The sequence below is a fragment of the Thamnophis sirtalis genome, unplaced genomic scaffold (assembly GCF_051295495.1).
Source record: "Thamnophis sirtalis isolate CommonGarterSnake01/CBP01778 unplaced genomic scaffold, rThaSir2_p1.2 scaffold_2, whole genome shotgun sequence".
Lineage (NCBI taxonomy): Eukaryota > Metazoa > Chordata > Lepidosauria > Squamata > Natricidae > Thamnophis > Thamnophis sirtalis.
The window spans coordinates 29,166,106-29,182,495 of record NW_028261382.1 but is presented as its reverse complement, the minus strand read 5'-3'; the positions used below and the strand labels follow the sequence as shown (position 1 = coordinate 29,182,495).

General features: G+C 44.6%; 3 protein-coding genes across 4 annotated transcripts in view; 2 read left to right on the top strand and 1 right to left on the bottom strand.

Annotated features, from left to right (window-relative positions):
- Positions 1 to 4,811, top strand: part of SH2D3C (SH2 domain containing 3C) — a 43,357-nt gene extending 38,546 nt beyond the window's left edge. For both annotated transcript variants that reach the window (XM_087704619.1, XM_087704618.1), the window contains 2 exons: positions 318 to 524; positions 3,581 to 4,811. In XM_087704619.1, coding sequence (XP_087560745.1) covers positions 318 to 524; positions 3,581 to 3,756 — 383 coding nt within the window. In that variant the 3' untranslated portion in view covers positions 3,757 to 4,811. The remainder of the gene's footprint in view (positions 1 to 317; positions 525 to 3,580) is intronic.
- A 1,707-nt stretch (positions 4,812 to 6,518) lies between these two features.
- Positions 6,519 to 14,268, top strand: TOR2A (torsin family 2 member A). The gene is made up of 5 exons (XM_087704624.1): positions 6,519 to 6,809; positions 7,088 to 7,353; positions 8,898 to 9,073; positions 11,818 to 11,945; positions 14,024 to 14,268. The coding sequence occupies exons 1-5, from the start codon at positions 6,641 to 6,643 to the stop codon at positions 14,266 to 14,268; spliced, it is 984 nt and encodes a 327-aa protein (XP_087560750.1). The 5' UTR covers positions 6,519 to 6,640.
- A 376-nt stretch (positions 14,269 to 14,644) lies between these two features.
- TTC16 (tetratricopeptide repeat domain 16) overlaps positions 14,645 to 16,390 on the bottom strand; it is a 29,298-nt gene continuing 27,552 nt past the window's right edge. The window contains exon 14 of the mRNA XM_087704622.1: positions 14,645 to 14,780. The gene's annotated coding sequence lies outside the window, so the exon portion shown is untranslated. The remainder of the gene's footprint in view (positions 14,781 to 16,390) is intronic.

Here is a 16,390-nt window from a genome sequence, read left to right as displayed (position 1 = left end):
TGTTTTGCAAGGCGCCTAGAATCCCCAGTACAGGGAAGATGGGTGGCATAAAAATTTAATAAATAGAGGCAGAATGTGCCTCTCTTCCCCCAAATCTTTCTTCAAATGTTGCCTCCCAAGCCAGTGTTACAGATGAAGCCTGACCAGAAGGAGACAATCTAAAGGCAGTTAGCATACCGTACCTCCAGTTATTTTATATCTAGAAAGCCCCAAAGACCATCTAAAATTTCGAGAAGCAGAAGCTCCCATGGAGGGAAGCTGAGCCTGTAGAATAGCTGTATGACTTGGACAACCCTCCATCTCTTTTCTCCTCCCAGAAGGACCATCCTTATCAAACACCACCTTCCCTCACATCGTGCCTCTCATCACTCTTCTGGAAAGAGACACGGCGCTGCCAGACCACCCTGAGCCCTGGGAGAACCTGGACAATAGTGTGGAGGTGGTTATGGCCCATCTGGACGCAGCGCGCATGGTGGCTCACCACGGGGGACTCTACCACACCAACGCGGAGGTGAAGCTGCAAGGTATGCCATACGGGCGGAAGCCCAAATGTGGGGGATTTTGCAGTATCCTTCCCCTGGAGTGGGGAGGGAATGGAGATTTTGCAGTATCCTTCCCCTGGAGTGGGGAGGGAATGGGGATTTTACAGTATCCTTCCCTTGGAGGGAGGAGGGAATGGGGATTTTACAGTATCCTTCCCCTGGAGTGGGGAGGGAATGGGGATTTTACAGTATCCTTCCCCTGGAGTGGGATGGGAATGGAGTTTTTACAGTGTCCTTCCCCTGGAGTGTAGAGAGAATGGAGATTTTACAGTATCCTTCCCTGGAGTAGGGAAGGAATGGAGATTTTACAGTATCCTTCCCCTGGAGTGGGGAGGGAATGGGGATTTTGCAGTATCCTTCCCTGGAGTGGGGAGGGAATGGAGATTTTGCAGCATCCTTCCCCCTGCCATGCTTACCAAGCCATACCCACCAAGCCACATCAACAGAACTGGTAGTAAAAAAATTTGAATCCCACCATTGGACTGCAATGCACAAAGGAACAAAACACCGATGGTGGAGGGAGAGAAAGGAAGGAGGGGAGAAGTCCTAGAGGAGGTAGCTGGGCATTTCCGAACAGCTAGAGATAATATAAAGCCTGCTCATTGGTAAGAGAAAAAGCAAAATTATGGGGCGTTTTGGAGTATTGCAGGAAAGGTTTGGCTGTAAGAAAACGTCTCAAACTGTAATCAGTTTGATAGGATTTCACAATCGCTAACTTTAATGTGATTTTATATATTTATGGCCCGGAGTCATCTTGCGGCAAAGATGGGTGGCGAACAAATTTAATAAACAACTTCAATTTTGTAGCTCAGCCTAAACAAAAGTTCATCCAAGAAAGAAGAGGGGCATCACTGCATACAGACCCCCAGAGGAAGCAGTAAAGCAGAAATGCTTGCGGCAGAGAAAATATTTATAAAAAGTTTGAAAAGGAGAGAAATGTTTGGAAGAGATGCCTTGTTAGCCGCTAGGGGGCATTCGTTTGCCAGGATCCAGATAGAAGTGTGCAAATCCTTTCATAGGAGTTTGATGCTGCTTCCGCACACCTAAAACTACAAAATGGTTTGTTTGTGAACCAGTTGTGGCATACAAACTATAGTTAATGGGTAGGTATGTGTCAGCAGTGGCAGTTGAGTCAGGGGATTGTGTTGTGAGGACACACAGCCGATCAGCTTAATTAGTGGCGTAAGCTCTATTTACAGCAATTAGTTGATTAGCCCATAGGCCAAATAAGAATAGAGTTCTAGACACAAATTATTAATAAAATCCTACTCCGAGTTGCTGATATTCCTTTGAATAGGGACAGGTAGCGTATCAGACGAGACATGCGGAACTTTCTTTCCCAAACTTTTACACTGCAAGGATATATTCTAATGAACTAACACTGATTTTTTGGCTCCCCAGCAAACATGCTTGTAAAAGATTATTGTTAACCTTTGAGCCTATTATTTCTTTCATCGCTTGAAAAACCTTTCTAAAGAAATATTGTATTCGGCCAATATGGGTGTTTTATACTACCCAAATGCAGCTTGTGCTAAAATCTGGGCAGAGAGCCAAGACAGCAAGGGAGGCCGATTCCAACTTTGGGATTGCTAAACCATTAACAGCCAAATAAATATTTCCCCGATTAGCAAGGATGATAGTAAAAGAGAGAATTCAGATTTACTTAACACAAAGTTCTAATTTATGGAAGATGGGGAAGAATTAATCCATGAGTTGCCACCCTTTTTTGCCCAGGAGATCAACAGCTGATTTTAAAGAAAATCGGAATAAATAGTTCAATGTTGAAATTGGTAACTAATGCAATAGAAAGTTTGAATACTCTGCTCCCCTCTAGCTGCTCTATTGTTGTCTGCTATTATCAAGGTCGGCATTTGAAAGCAAATCCCCAATGAATAAAAAGAGAAGGCGTGTTACTCCAAAACAAAACAAAAAAAAGATACACAGTGGGATATAACAGTACAAGTCCAAATTAACCATCCAGTACAACGAGATAATAATGATTAATGAGTCCTAAGTCTTAGATGAAAATACAGGGGAATACTAGCAATCAAGATAAAGACCAACAATTACAACTGGTGAGGAGGAATATTGAACTTTACAATAATTGTGCTTACACAGGAAGTATAGTCAATATTGATTCAGCTCCAAAAATAAGGCGGCCTTCAATAGCTTTATTTATTCCCTAGTCAGAATATCCCTAGTGAGAATATTTATTCCCAAATCAGAATATCTTGCTTTCAGGAGTCCTACGCAAATTGTGACTTGGAACATAACTGACTGGAAGGAAGGGGTTGAAAGTGGACTATATAGTGAGTTTCTTATCTAAATTTGATGCAATAGCCATCCAGGAAACCCAGCTAACTGAAGAGGACGAATCAGTACAACTTCTGGGGCTTTCGGGGATGGGCTTTGCCCACCAAAAAACAAAGGATAAAGGGCAACTTTCTGGTGGGTTATGTGTTTCTATCCAACAAGAATTGCAATGCCAGGGAGAGAAACTATATAATGAAGCTCAGTTTTCGTATTTTTTTCTTAGCTGTGAAATTTAGATACGAGGAATTTGGAGTAATATAAATGCATACATTCCTCCAAACACATCCCTGACTATTGGACATGTTTAGAAGTAATACAAGATATATCCATACTGTATCCTCAAATCCATAATTATATTGCTTGGAGATTTTAATGCTAAATTAGGTCCACCTTTGCATGGGTTTGCTCAAAAGAAAGGATTCCCAAAGGAATTTCTTGATAATCAGAAGCTAATTGGTGGCTTTCTGGAGACAACAAAAATAATGCTGTTGGTCTGCTCCTATAATTTTCAAAGGTAATCTTCAAATTTTGGGAAGCAAGGATAATAACAATATATACCCTTATATATGCCACTCAGCCCACTCAAGGAGAGTGCTAGATCTCTTCTGTGTGGAGATAAAGTTGACCTCAGTTACCCATACATTTAAGGTGATGAACGTGAACCAAGAATCTAAAAATGTAAACTTCTCCAGCAGGATTTTAATTGTATTCTTGTCTCCCTGCAGGGTTCCAACCACAAGCAGAGCTTTTGGAGGTCTTCAGCACCGAATTTCAGCTCCGTCTCTTATGGGGAAGTCGGGGGGCCGAAAGCAGCCAGAGCGAGCGCTACGAGAAATTTAACAAGGTCCTCACCGCCCTGTCCCACAAATTGGAGCCAGCAGTGCGTTCGAGCGAGCTGTAGCTGGACAACAGCTTTCTGGCAACGGGGAGGGGGGGGATCTCAAGCGATGGGACTGTTTGACCGAAAGGGAAGCGGCTGAGCCCACCCACCCCCAAAAGGGCCTTTCCAGCATGAAATACTGATAACAATCACCAGGTTGACTTTGTTCCTGCAAAACTTGATAACGACTGAGTAACTCCAGGAGACCATGGCTGATCGTGCAAACCAGGGAAGACAATGCACTGGCCAAGCATGCTAGATAGCAGCCATGCAGATTCGTATTGAAGATCTGCAGTGTGGTTCACGAAAGAGGCAAAGCTTCAGAGTTAAAATTCACGACTGGTTCATAGCCAAGTTTCCTGCCCGGGTTTGATGCCTCACAGTGGGGTTTGAAATCAAAAGTGCAGGAATCTTCTCCCTGCTCCTTCCATTATGTTGAGATCCCCCTGTTCTCCGTCACCATGAATTGGAATAGAGCGATTTCCAACCAGCTTTGAGGGGTCCAGTGGGGCTGATCAGGGTTTGTTTAATTCCCCAAAACCTCAGAAGGACTTGGGTGACAAGGCACACCCGCAGGCAGCAAGACAACTCCCAAATTTAACTTTCCTATTTTCATGGGCATCTCTGATCATCACCAACATTCATTCTACACCCAACTTAATCCATCAACTATAAGCCGCCCAGCGTAGACCCATGACAAGATAGATAGTAAATAAATTTAATAATACATTTTAAACAATCAGGTAAAGTTTGGCCACTGCCATCTTTCTTTCCAGATATCCAAAGCCTCCAATTCCAGTCCTTTCATTGATGCCAAGTAACATTCCTTTATTTTCTTAAAGCCTCTTTTTTTTAACTTCCTTTCATGTTAATGCAGGGAATGAGGGTTGTTTTGTAAATCTTTAAAAAATCCATATGGGGTGTACATGTACGTATAAATATATATACATATGTATTCAGGTCTCATGTGTAAATAATTGACATTGTTCTTTTGGGTCTTGTAAATGAATGTACAGATACAATGGAGTGTGTTTCCTCAATTCTTGCATACAATAAACTTTTATGCTTTTTTTCTTCAGAAAGGGTTTATGGTGGAGTTAAACACACTTTCTGACTGCTGCATTTGTCTTTTTGAAATGAGCTATAAAATTATTTTGGGAAGAATGGAACAGTGCACTTTTTAAATAAGAACACATTGGAAAATGCAATTTAGGCACATGGAAATAATTGTATCCAATAAGATCGAGGATAGGTTGTTTTAGGACTGTATGCCCTGCCTTTTCGGATATCAAACCCCTTTTTATGTCCTAAAAACAAAACAAAAAATGCTTATCTTTCTTCCCAAGCTTGAGCTTAAAAAGAGTAGCTTTCTTTAAACACAATGGAGCTGACTTTTGAGTAAAACTACATAGGATGAAACTGGAAAAATGCAAATTTATTGTCTAAAACCTAGATTTCCATTTTTAAATTAGCAATATAGCTCAAGAATGGCCATTGTTTCTTTAAAAAAAAGTGCTTCCAAATTATTGAAGAATACCACAGAAAGAAATGTGAAGATGGGTCAATATTAAGAAAAGCTTATTTTACACAAGTAGATCTGCTTAAAATTGGCAAAACAAAAACAAAAAAACCAGCAAGCATAAAATTTTGTTTTCCTCCCCAGAGTGAAATTAACCAGAAAAATCCAAGCAAGCCTGAAAGTGACTAGAAAGTGAAATAAACTCCCCAGAAATTGACTAATCAAAATGGAAATTAACTACTTTCCACTTGAAAATTAATTTCTAATGCTAAATTCTACTAATTTCTGAACCAAAATCAGAGATGGGTTTTGCTGGGCATTTTGCATTTGATTTGGCATTTCTTAGGGTTTCTCTTGGTTAGTTTTGATCCTGGCTTGTTTTTGGTTCAAACATCCCCTTTTTCCTCCCCATTTTCACCCCATTTTCTCCCTTTAGCTTATTTTTCTTCTTTCATTTGTATCTGAATTGCACTTTCAAGCTGATTTTTCATCCATTTCCCCACCAATTTCTCCTCCATTTCTAAATAAATACCACATTTGTCTACATTTTTTAACCAATTCCTCTCCACCCTTCTTTTGAAGCCATTTTTCCTTTTAAAATTCATTTCTTTTCTCCTCACTGCCTCCTTTCAAATTCCTGCCTCTTCTATATTTCAATATTTTCCCAAACATCTCGTAAATATCTTGGGGTTTTTTTCTCTCTCCCCCCACCCCCATTTCCCTTGAGATATTTTTCCCCATTTCCCTTCCTCATAACTTTATTTTTCACGCCAAACCCATTTTTTCTCATCTATTGCCCTTGCCTAAAATAAATTTAAATTAAATTTTAACTTCCCAGCCACCCAAACTCATTTCCCCCCCCCATTTTTCTTTCAAGCTCCTTTCCCTTCCTCTTTGCTTTAAACATTGCTTTGCATGTTTTTTATTTTATTTTAATTGCTTTTCCCTCCTTCAAATTTCAGTTCTCCATTGGCTTCCTGCCGCGATAATATTTTATTTATATATAAATGTATATATTTATTTTTAATATATATTTATTTCCAATTTCCCCCCTCAAACTATATTAAACTATATTAAATATATATACATTTATTTTTAATATATATTAATTTCCAATTTTCCCCCTCAAACTATTTTATTCCCGCCCATTTTTTGAAAGAAAAAAAAACCCGGGAACGGTTGGGGAGGCGGAGCCTATAAATACCTCCCCATAGGAAGCCCCGCCCCTGAAGCCCCGCCCCCTCGCTCAGTGGCGGAAGCGGGGAATTTTATTTGCTCTCCGCCTGCGAGCACGAGCCGGGCCGCGGGGCAGGCCGGGAATAAGGCCGCCGCACGCGGGGACGCGGGAGCGCGCTTCCCGACCCTCTTCGCGGGCGGAGAGCCAGCATGGAGAGGGGCGGGGGCGCTTTCGCGGGAAGGCGGCTACCGCTCTTGCTGTTGCTGCTTCTGCTGCCTCTGCCCGGGTTGGTGCTCTCGGGCTCCCCCTGGTGGCCGGGCGCCTGGCATTGCAGCCTCTCGGCGTCCTGCGAATGCGACTTCTTGCCGGATTTAACGGGTGAGGCTACAAGCGGATGTTGTAGTGGTGGGAGCGTCCGCTGGGGGGCGCAGAGAGGCGAGTTCCCATATATCTCAAGTTTGAAGCTTCTAACCATTCCAATTGCACCTGTCCTACCTCGTAGGGTTGTTGTGAGATCCAAAGTGGTTCGATTTATGGGTTCTCTTTTGGGGGGTGAGGATCAGTCCTAATTTTAAAGCCCGGAAAGGGGGCATTAGGGACACAGAAATAGGAAGCTTGGCATTTTCTCAAGCCTTTCTTTGTCTTCCTCCTTCCAGGTCTCGAGTGCGAATTAGCCCTGCGCCTTGTAGGGCAGCCTCTGGCCAGGCAGCTGCTCCTCCAAGGCCTGAAGAACTTCGTGCAGGACCCTGAGCCCGCCAAGCCCTTGGTCCTCTCCTTTCACGGGGCGACAGGCACCGGAAAAACCTACCTCAGCTCCCTGCTGGCCCGGCACCTCTTCCGGACAGGTCTCCGGACTCCTTACGTCCACCGCTTCTCCCCGCAGGTTCATTTCCCCCATGCTGACCGTCTCCAGCAATACAAGGTAACAGAGGTTGGGGGGAGTCCATTTCCCCCTGCCCCAAATCGCATGCGAACCCTTTCCTTTTTTTTTTTTTGCTTCTGTGGACACAACAGCCTTGCGAGGCGGTACTTCAGCAAACTCTGGTCTCTGCCGTGGTATGTTTTGCGGCCGGTTAGCCAAAAAAGATGGCTCAGTGTGTTGAGCCTGTGGATCGGAAAGGTCGGCAGTTCAGCAGTTCGAAACCCCAGCACCGCGTAACGGAGTGAGCTCCCTTGACTCGTCCCAGCTTCTGCCAACCTAGCAGTTCGAAAGCAGGTAAAAAGTGCAAGTAGAAAAATAGAAACCACCTTTGGTGGGAAGGGAACAGTGTTCCGTGCACCTTCGGCATTGAGTCATACCGGCCACATGACCACAGAGACGTCTTCGGACAGCGCTGGGTCTTCGGCTTTGAAACGGAAATGAGCATCGCCCCCTAGAGTCGGGAACGACTAGCACCTATGTGCGAGGGGAACTTTTACATTTACGAAACCAGTAGTCCTCAACATCTGACTGCAATTGGAACTAGATTTCCATGGCGAAGCAAGGCGTAAGAGTGGCCCAGTGTCGGACACGACTGAATGGATAACGTCATCAACAAACAAGGCAGTTTTTAAAGGAGTCGCATCTGATTTTACGATCTTCCTTGCCGGGGTTCTTAAGCGTGGCCCTTGCCATCGTTGAGTGAATCACATGGTTGTTAAGCGAATCTGGCTTTGTCCCCTCCTTGATTTTGCTTGCCAGAAGCCAGCTGGGGAGATTCAAAACGCAGTTGTCATACATGCCAATTGCCAAGCAAGTAAATGTTTGATCGTGGAGAATCTGTGGGGATTGCTGTGACCGTTGTAAATGCGAGGGCTTTAAATCACATTCTTCGGTGCTGCTGTAAATGTGAATCCAGGTACTTCTTGACTTATCACGATTGAGCCCCCAAATTATGGTGGCTAAGTGAGACAGTGGTTAGGTGACTTTTGCGATCGTTTTACAATCTTTCTCGCCTCCGTCGTTAAATCAGTCGTGCTCCAGTCGATAAGTGAATAACCCGGTTGTTAAGTGAATCTGAATCCCCCCCACTGAGTTTGCTGGTAGATGGTTGCAAAAGGGGATCGCGGTCATAAATATGAATCACTTGCCAAGCGTGGGAATGTTGATCACATGATCCAAAGTCGTAAGTGTGAAAAACGGTTGCAAGTCACTTCTTTCCGTGCCGTTGCATCTTTAAACGGACACTAAATGAACTGGGTTGTAAGTTAAGGACTTACCTGTAATTGCGAAAAGTTGGTCCGACGAGGTTCTGCTTAATAGATCTGCCAAGAATTTTTAAGACGGGACTGAAAGGGGGAAACCTATCACTGTAGGGCGGCTTCCCCTGGGCGTGGATGATGGGATCTGGAGTCCCCCCGCTTTGCTTATATCCTGATGGGGCGGTTTGCGAGCGCGTGAGCGCCTTTCTGTTTTTGCTATCCTTTTCCAATGTCGGTTCTTCTTCATTTTTGTCCTTCATTTCCCCCACCCCTCTTCTGCCTAAGGGCGATCTCCGAAGTTGGATCCAGGGAAATATCACCCAGTGTAGCCGGTCCCTTTTCCTCTTCGACGAGATGGACGATCTGCAGCCGGGCTTGATCGACGTGGTGGCCCCCTTCCTGGGATCCTCCTGGGTGGTCTTCGGAACCAACTACCGGAAAGCTATCTTCGTTTTTATCAGGTAATGGGGGGGGGGTTAGACACAAGGCTGGGGAATATGGGAGAGGTAGTCAGTCGATCAGTTATTCAGTCAATCAGGATAGAGCTGGAAGGGACCTGGGAGGTTATTTAACAGAGTAACAGAGTCGGAAGGGGCCTTATAGGTCATCTAGTCCAACCCCCCCCCCCCACCCGAGCAGGAGACCTTACACCATTTCTGGCAGAGGGCAGTCCAGTCTCTTCTTGAAAGCCTCATTGATGGAGCTCCCACAACTTCTGAAGGCAACTTCTCTTCCTTTGAATATAGAATGCCAGAGTTGGAAGGGGCCTTGGAGGTCATCTAGTCCAACCCCCCCACCCCACCCAAGCAGGAGACCCTACATCATTTCTGACAGAGGGCAGTCCAGTCTCTTCTTGAAAGCCTCCGATGATGAAGCTCCCACAACTTCTGTTCCATGAGTTGATTATTCTCACTGTCGTGAAATTCCTCCTTATTTCCAGGTTGAATCTCTCCTGGATCCGTTTCCATCCATTATTCCTTCTCTGGCCTTTGGGTGCTTTGGAAAATAGCTTGATCCGCTTCCTCCTCTCTGGGGCAGCCCCTCAAATATTGGAAGATGCTCTCCTGTCTCCCCTGGTCCTTGTCTTCACAAGACTAGCCATGCCCAGTTCCTGCAATCGTTCATCCTGTGTTTGAGCCTCCAGTCCCTTCATCATCCTGGTTGCTCTTCTCTGCACTCTTCCCAGAGCCTCAACCTCTTTTTTATAGTGTAGTGACCAAAACTGGATGCGGTACTCTAGGTGTAGCCTTACTAGATCTTCTACTCCAACCCCCTGCTCAGGCCCCTCTTATCACGTCAGACAAGTGGCTGTCTAGATTCTTCTTAAAGATCCCCAGTGATGGAGCACCCTCAACTTCTGGTGGCAACTTCTGTTCCACTGGTTAATTGTCCTCCCGGTTAGGCAGTTTCTCCTTAATTCCAGGTGGCTTCTCTCCTTGATTAGTTCCCATCCATTGTTTCTTGTTTTGCCTTCTGGTGCTTTGGAAAATAAATGGACCTCCTCCTCTTTGTGGCAGCTGGAATTCTTCTTCCCTATTCCTGCAGCCGTTCTTGGTATGTTTTAGTCTCTTTAATCCTCTTAGTTGCTCTTCTCTGCCCTTTTTCCAAAGCCTGAACATCTTTTTCGGTAACGTGGGGACCAAAACTGGATGCAGCCTTCCAGGGGTGGCCTAAGGCTTTAATAATTTAAGAATAATAATTTAACCAATCTGGTTGTATTTATTTTGTACAATGGCAGTAAAGACTATACTACTAATAAAGCGGTACTAATACTTTCACGCGATTTTGATTCTATGCCTCTGTTTATACGAGGCACGCGGTGGCTCAGGGGCTAAGATGGCTGAGCATGTCGATCAGAAAGGTCGGCAGTTCGAATCCTGAGCGCCGCGTAACGGAGTGAGCTCCCATGACTTGTCCCAGCTTCTGCCAACCTAGCAGTTCGAAAGCAGGTAAAAAGTGCAAGTAGAAAAATAGGGACCACCTTTGGTGGGAAGAGAACAACATTCGATGTGCCTTCGGGAGTTGAGTCATGCCGGCCACATGCCCACCGAGATGTCTTCGGACAGCGCTGGCTCTTCGGCTTTGAAACAGAGATGAGTACCACCACCCCTAGAGTTGGGAACGACTAGCACATATGTGCGAGGGGAACCTTGACCTTGCAAAAATCATCAATTGATAACTAACTTCTGAAGGGCTGGGTTTAGTCCCCTTAGTCCTTCTTTTCTCTCGACTAGCAAAAACCCAAATCCTGCAACTGTTCTTCCTATGTTTCAATCTCCAGGCTTTTAATCCTCTTAGTTGCTCTTCTCTGAACTTTTTCCAAAGTCTCAACATCTTGTTCGGTAACGTGGGGATCAAAACTGGATGCAGCCTTCCAGGGATGGCCTTACTAAGGCTTTATAAAGTGGTACTAACACTTCGTGTGATTTTGATTCTGTGCCTCTGTTTATATCACCAAAGATTGCGTTAGCATTTTTGGCTGCGGCCGCACATGGCTGGTTCATGTTTAAGGGATCGTCCCCTGGGACTCCAAAGTCCATCCCCAAATGTTCTGACTCCCCTTCGTCCTACACCAAAGCACGCAGAGGCAAAGATACTTCAAGGATTTATTAACACACAGACAGGACTTTGGCAGCAATCTAGCACAGACTGACCTTGGCAGCAATCCAGCCTGCCAAGCTAGCCATGAGAGTTCTCCAACTTTAGTGAATACGTTGACACCTGCAAAGGGGCGTGTGCAAAATCATTCCTTTTATAGTCTTGAGAGGAGCCTAATTACCACCAGCTGAGTGCAATTATCTCCTGTAACTGCGTAATTGCTCCTTACGCCTATTAGCTCTTCGCTGCCGGGCATCCAGGAACAACTTCCTTGGCTCCTCCCCACTGCTCCAATGCATGACGTCAGGATCACACTCCCTTGGCTCCTCCCCTCTGGTCCAAGGCTCAGGCTCCTCCTGGTGGCCAACCAGCCTCTCTGTGCCCTGCTTGGAGTCGGAACCTTGTCCAGGGTCATCCTCCAGAGCCGACTCATAGGGCCCCTCGCTGTCGGAGTCTGGTGGCAGGTCCAACGGCTCCTGCTGGGCCACAACACCCAAGTGACTGTTTTTTGAGCCAGGTGTCGCCTAATCTGTACTTGTACCTTTGGTTTTTTCCTGCCCAGGAAAAAATCCACTGGGCTTCAGCTGTTCTCCTCTGACCATTTTAGCAATATAGGAGCAGAACACATTAACCAGATGGCTTTGGAGCTCTGGCGAGACCGAAAAGACCGCGAGGAGGTCAGTCACCAGGACTTGGAAGCGTCCATTTCGGAGGCCATTTCTAAAGACTCCCGAAGTGAGTATCTTGGGACGGGGGGGGACTTCCAGTCTTGGTGGGTCGACTGGGATCTTAAAAAAACTTCCCCAGGCAGAAGGCAGGGAGAGAAAAAAACTCCGATCCATTCTGAATAGAGGTAGTCCTCGGATGTACGACCATGATGGACCCTGCCCATGAGGGCGGTCACAAAACGGTGACTAGGACAATATTAGAATGTGCAGAAATGAACAGATTGACTTTGTCAATTGAAGAGAAAGAACCAACCGATTATTATACAATTTGGGAATCTTTTCACTGGTGGTTAGAGAATAGGCATAAGAATTAATAACAAAAGAAGTATAGAAAAAATGTATTAATAGTCAATATAACTAATGAGAGTTAAATAAATTACAGTGGGATTGTTATAATATTCAATACTTTTTTTTGAAAAGTTTCTTTTATTTTAATTGGACAAAAACACAAAAAAAGAATCATCCTTCGTTACATCTTGTAGAAAGCGTGTCGATTGGTTACAGATAACTTTCGTGCATTTCTTCCACAGTCATTACTTATAGTTCATATTTTTTTTTGGGGGGGGGGTGTCCGACGAGAGGAGATGGGACATAAACAGTAAATGATTTTTAGCCAATTATAATAACAACAAGGAAATGTCAATGGACATTGTTTAACAATATATACATGCTATGGTATTGGCTAAAGTGACTTGGATATAAATTCTAAACAGTGAATGGGGGGAGGGAAGGGGGGGAGGTTTAGAAACTTTATTAATTGACTTTTACTTAAAAGATGTCATAAAGGTGTAATGTTATTGGAAGATTTTTTGAAATAGCTAATGAATGCCATTATGTGGTTGTGTCTTACAGATCTGAGGTAAAAACATGTTCAAATAATTTTAGTCAAATGAGAATTGTGGTACATTGATAGTAAAACATAGCAAAGGTTTTTGATTTAAAGGGTGTAATCTAATATGAACTATAAGTAATGACTGTGGAAGAAATATTCGATGCTTAAGGTGTTGGAAATTAAGCTAAAATGGGATTAAATGATGATTAAGATTGTATATTTTAATGTTGGCACAAAATATTTATACCCAGACGACACACTGGTTAACGGAAAATGCAAAAGCCCTGCACCCCTACGCATATGCGCCCCCCCCACGCATGTGTGACTTACCTGCGCTCCCTCATGCATGCGCGTGCAACCCCACCGTGCCCCATTTTGGGCTTAATAGGCAGTCTCCTGGGACCAAAAATCATCCGGGGGGCCGCGCCATTTTCCCCACAATACCCCCTGTGCATACATGTGACACCCCCATCTCCCCCGCACATGCACGCACATTTCCCGCATGCTCCGCCCCGTGGCAGAGACCCCAAAATCAGCTGGGTGGCGGGAGGTGGCATGCATGCGCGGTGGAGCTCAGCTGGGGCGACACATGTGCCAAGGTTCCCCATCGCAGCTCTACACCAATGTTATGGTTTAAAACCTGAATGAAGCCTTGAGAGTCCCTCAAAAGGTACTTAAAGGAGATCTGTAGATTAACAGCGTTGGAAGGGACCTCGCAGATCATCTAGCCCAATCCCCTGCCCAAGCAGGAGACCCTACTCGTCAATGATACGATTTAAATCTTGAATGAAGCCTTGGAAGTCTTTAGATCGAACAAAGCAGAGGCTTGACTGTCTGTCAGTCTTCCTAAAAATGCCCTCATTGATTCATAAGCATCATCGAGTCAAGTTTCTAATACAAAACCAGCCATTTATTAGGAGCTCCCTTAGGCAAGATCTGTTCGCAGTCAAGCCTCTGCTTTGTTTGATTTATCTCTGAACTTTACCCCTGTTCCTTCCCTCCCCTCAGTCTGTGTCATAAATCACATTACCCTATAAGATGCACTCCTCCCAAACCGGCTGCCGTAATCTGAGATCCGACTCCAGCTGACATGCGTGGAATGCACTCCCCGCCCCCCCTTCTGTCCCCATGACAACACTGAGAGTTGACACCGTAATCTAAGGACCCCCGAATCAAACACAGATAGAAATTTGGGGTCCCCCATGCCCGTTCAGTACCGTTTCACCCTTCGTCCTTCTTCACGTCTCTTTCAGATGGATTCCGGGGATCCAGGATCCTTGAGCAAAACCTGATCGACGTCTTCGTGCCCTTCCTCCCTCTGCGACGGCACCACGTGAAGCAGTGTGTGGTCAGCGAGATGTCCAGCCAGGGTCTCCCCCCTCGCCCGGAAGTAGTGGAAAGCGTGGCCGACAGCTTTTCCTACTTCCCCGAAGAGGAAAAAATCTTCTCGTCCACCGGGTGCAAAACGGTGTCTTCCCGCATCCCGTTTTTCCTATGACCCCCCCGTTGGGTCAGGCGTTTTCGGTCCAGAATGGAGCTTACGGTTTTCTTGTAAGCGAAAACCCCTTTGTGGGTCACGGAAAACAGCCGTTGGACTGAAGGACTTAAAGACGGGGCCTTTCGGAAAAGCAAAGAATGATGCTTTGGATCAAACGTTTTCCTCTCCTTACAAACGACTCAGAATCTGGATTTTTTTAACTCAAAAAAAAAGAGAGAGAGAGAGAGAGAGAAGATTGTGTGATGCATTTTACATGGGGAATCTCCTCTGCTTTTAAAACATGGTTTCTTGGGAGGTTTTACAGGTTTAGTGCAGTTGAATGAATTCGTTTTTCTGTGGAGTCTTAAAATCCTACCTCTCAAGTCAAGGATTATTCTGTGATTTTATTTTGTTTTTATCCAATAAGCTGTATGTTAGGATTCTTAATTCAGGGATGGGGTGTTGTTATTTTATTGCAGGGGAATTCCTCGGTGGTGTCAACCAGAACGTGATGGAGGCTGAGATGCAGGTTGCTGTTAAAAAGTTACACAAAACACAGCTGCTTTTAAAAGATGTCACATCAACAACAGGATTGTTATTCTTTTAGGTTCAAGAACACACCAGCTAGAGAGATAATCTTTCTTTCTTTCTTTCCCTTTCTTTCTTTTTCTTTCTTTCTTTCCTTTCTCTCTTTCTTTTCTTTCTTCTCTTTTCTTTCTCTCTCTCTTTCTCTCTTTATGTCTGTCTTTTTTCTTCTTTCCTTTTTCTTTCCTTTCTCTCTCTCTCTGTTTCTTTTTTCTCTTTCTTCTCTTTCCTTTCTCTCTCTTTGTCTCTTTATGTCTGTCTTTCTTTTTTCTTTCTTTTCTTCCTTTTTCTTTTTCCTTTCTCTTTCTCTCTTTCTGTCTGTCTTTCTTTTTTCTCTTTCTTCTCTTTTCTTTCTCTTTCTGTCTTTCTTTCCTTTCTCTCTCTCTCTCTCTCTCTCTCTCTCTCTCTCTCTCTCTCTCTCTCTCTCTCTCTCTTTCTTTTCCCTTTTGGTGCAGAGAGCAGAATGGCCAACTTGAATAGTTAAAAGAGTCAGAATAATATATTGAAATCCACTCTTTCTTGAATGCAGTTACTGTCAGGGTTCCAAAATAAAATAAGAATCCGAGGCAAGAGATTCCTCAAAGTTCCAATTTAGAGAGCCATGTTGGCACATCTGGAAAACCGGAATATGAAAGCTTCTCGATTTTCCCCCACCCAGTTGAAAGCTCAAGATCTTGGCCCCCACATCCACAAGTCCATCCCATGGTCCAATCTCCCACTGCCACAGATTCCTCCCATCCAGTTCCAGCTAGGTTCAGAGACAAAGTCGACCTTGACTTTCAGAGAAGAATGTTGTTATGGCTACATATCACCCAACTCCACATGATCCCCCTCCCAGTTTCCCACGATAGAAAGTGTGGCAGGCCTTGAAGTCCAACAAGAAAAGATGGCTTGCAAGTTTGACAGCTACCCTGTTTCCCCAAAAATAAGAACTTACTGAAAAATAAACCCTAGCATGATTCTTCAGGATGCTCATAATATAAGCCCCCCCAAAATAAGCCCCAATTAAGGTCAACCAGACAGATGCATTTAGTGCCATATTTCCTCGAATATAAGACCTAACCAGAAAATAAACCCTAATGCATCTTTTGGAGCAAAAATTAATATAACATCCAGTCTTATTTTTGGGGAAACACAGTAGTTTTAAAAGGCAGGGAAGGTGAGAAGTAGCGATTTATTTTACTTTTTAATCATGGAAATGTATGGTGGCTGAGCGAAACTAGGCCATTGCGAGGCGTGTCGTCCAGATTCGAATCCACGGCCCACAAAAATTTGGGACCCATTTTAGAGAAAGATGGGAGGGCAGATCTCAAAAGAATCTCTCAACTAAAGGTAAAAGGTCAAGGTTCCCCTTGCATATCTGTGCTAGTCATTCCCGACTCTAGGGGGTGGTGCTCATCTCCGTTTCAAAGCCGAAGAGCCAGCGCTGTCCGAAGACATCTCCGGGGTCATGTAGCCGGCATGACTCAACTCCGAAGGCTCACGGAGCGCTGTTCCCTTCCCACCAAAGGTGGTTCCTATTTTTCTACTTGCATTTTTTACGTGCTTTCGAACTGCT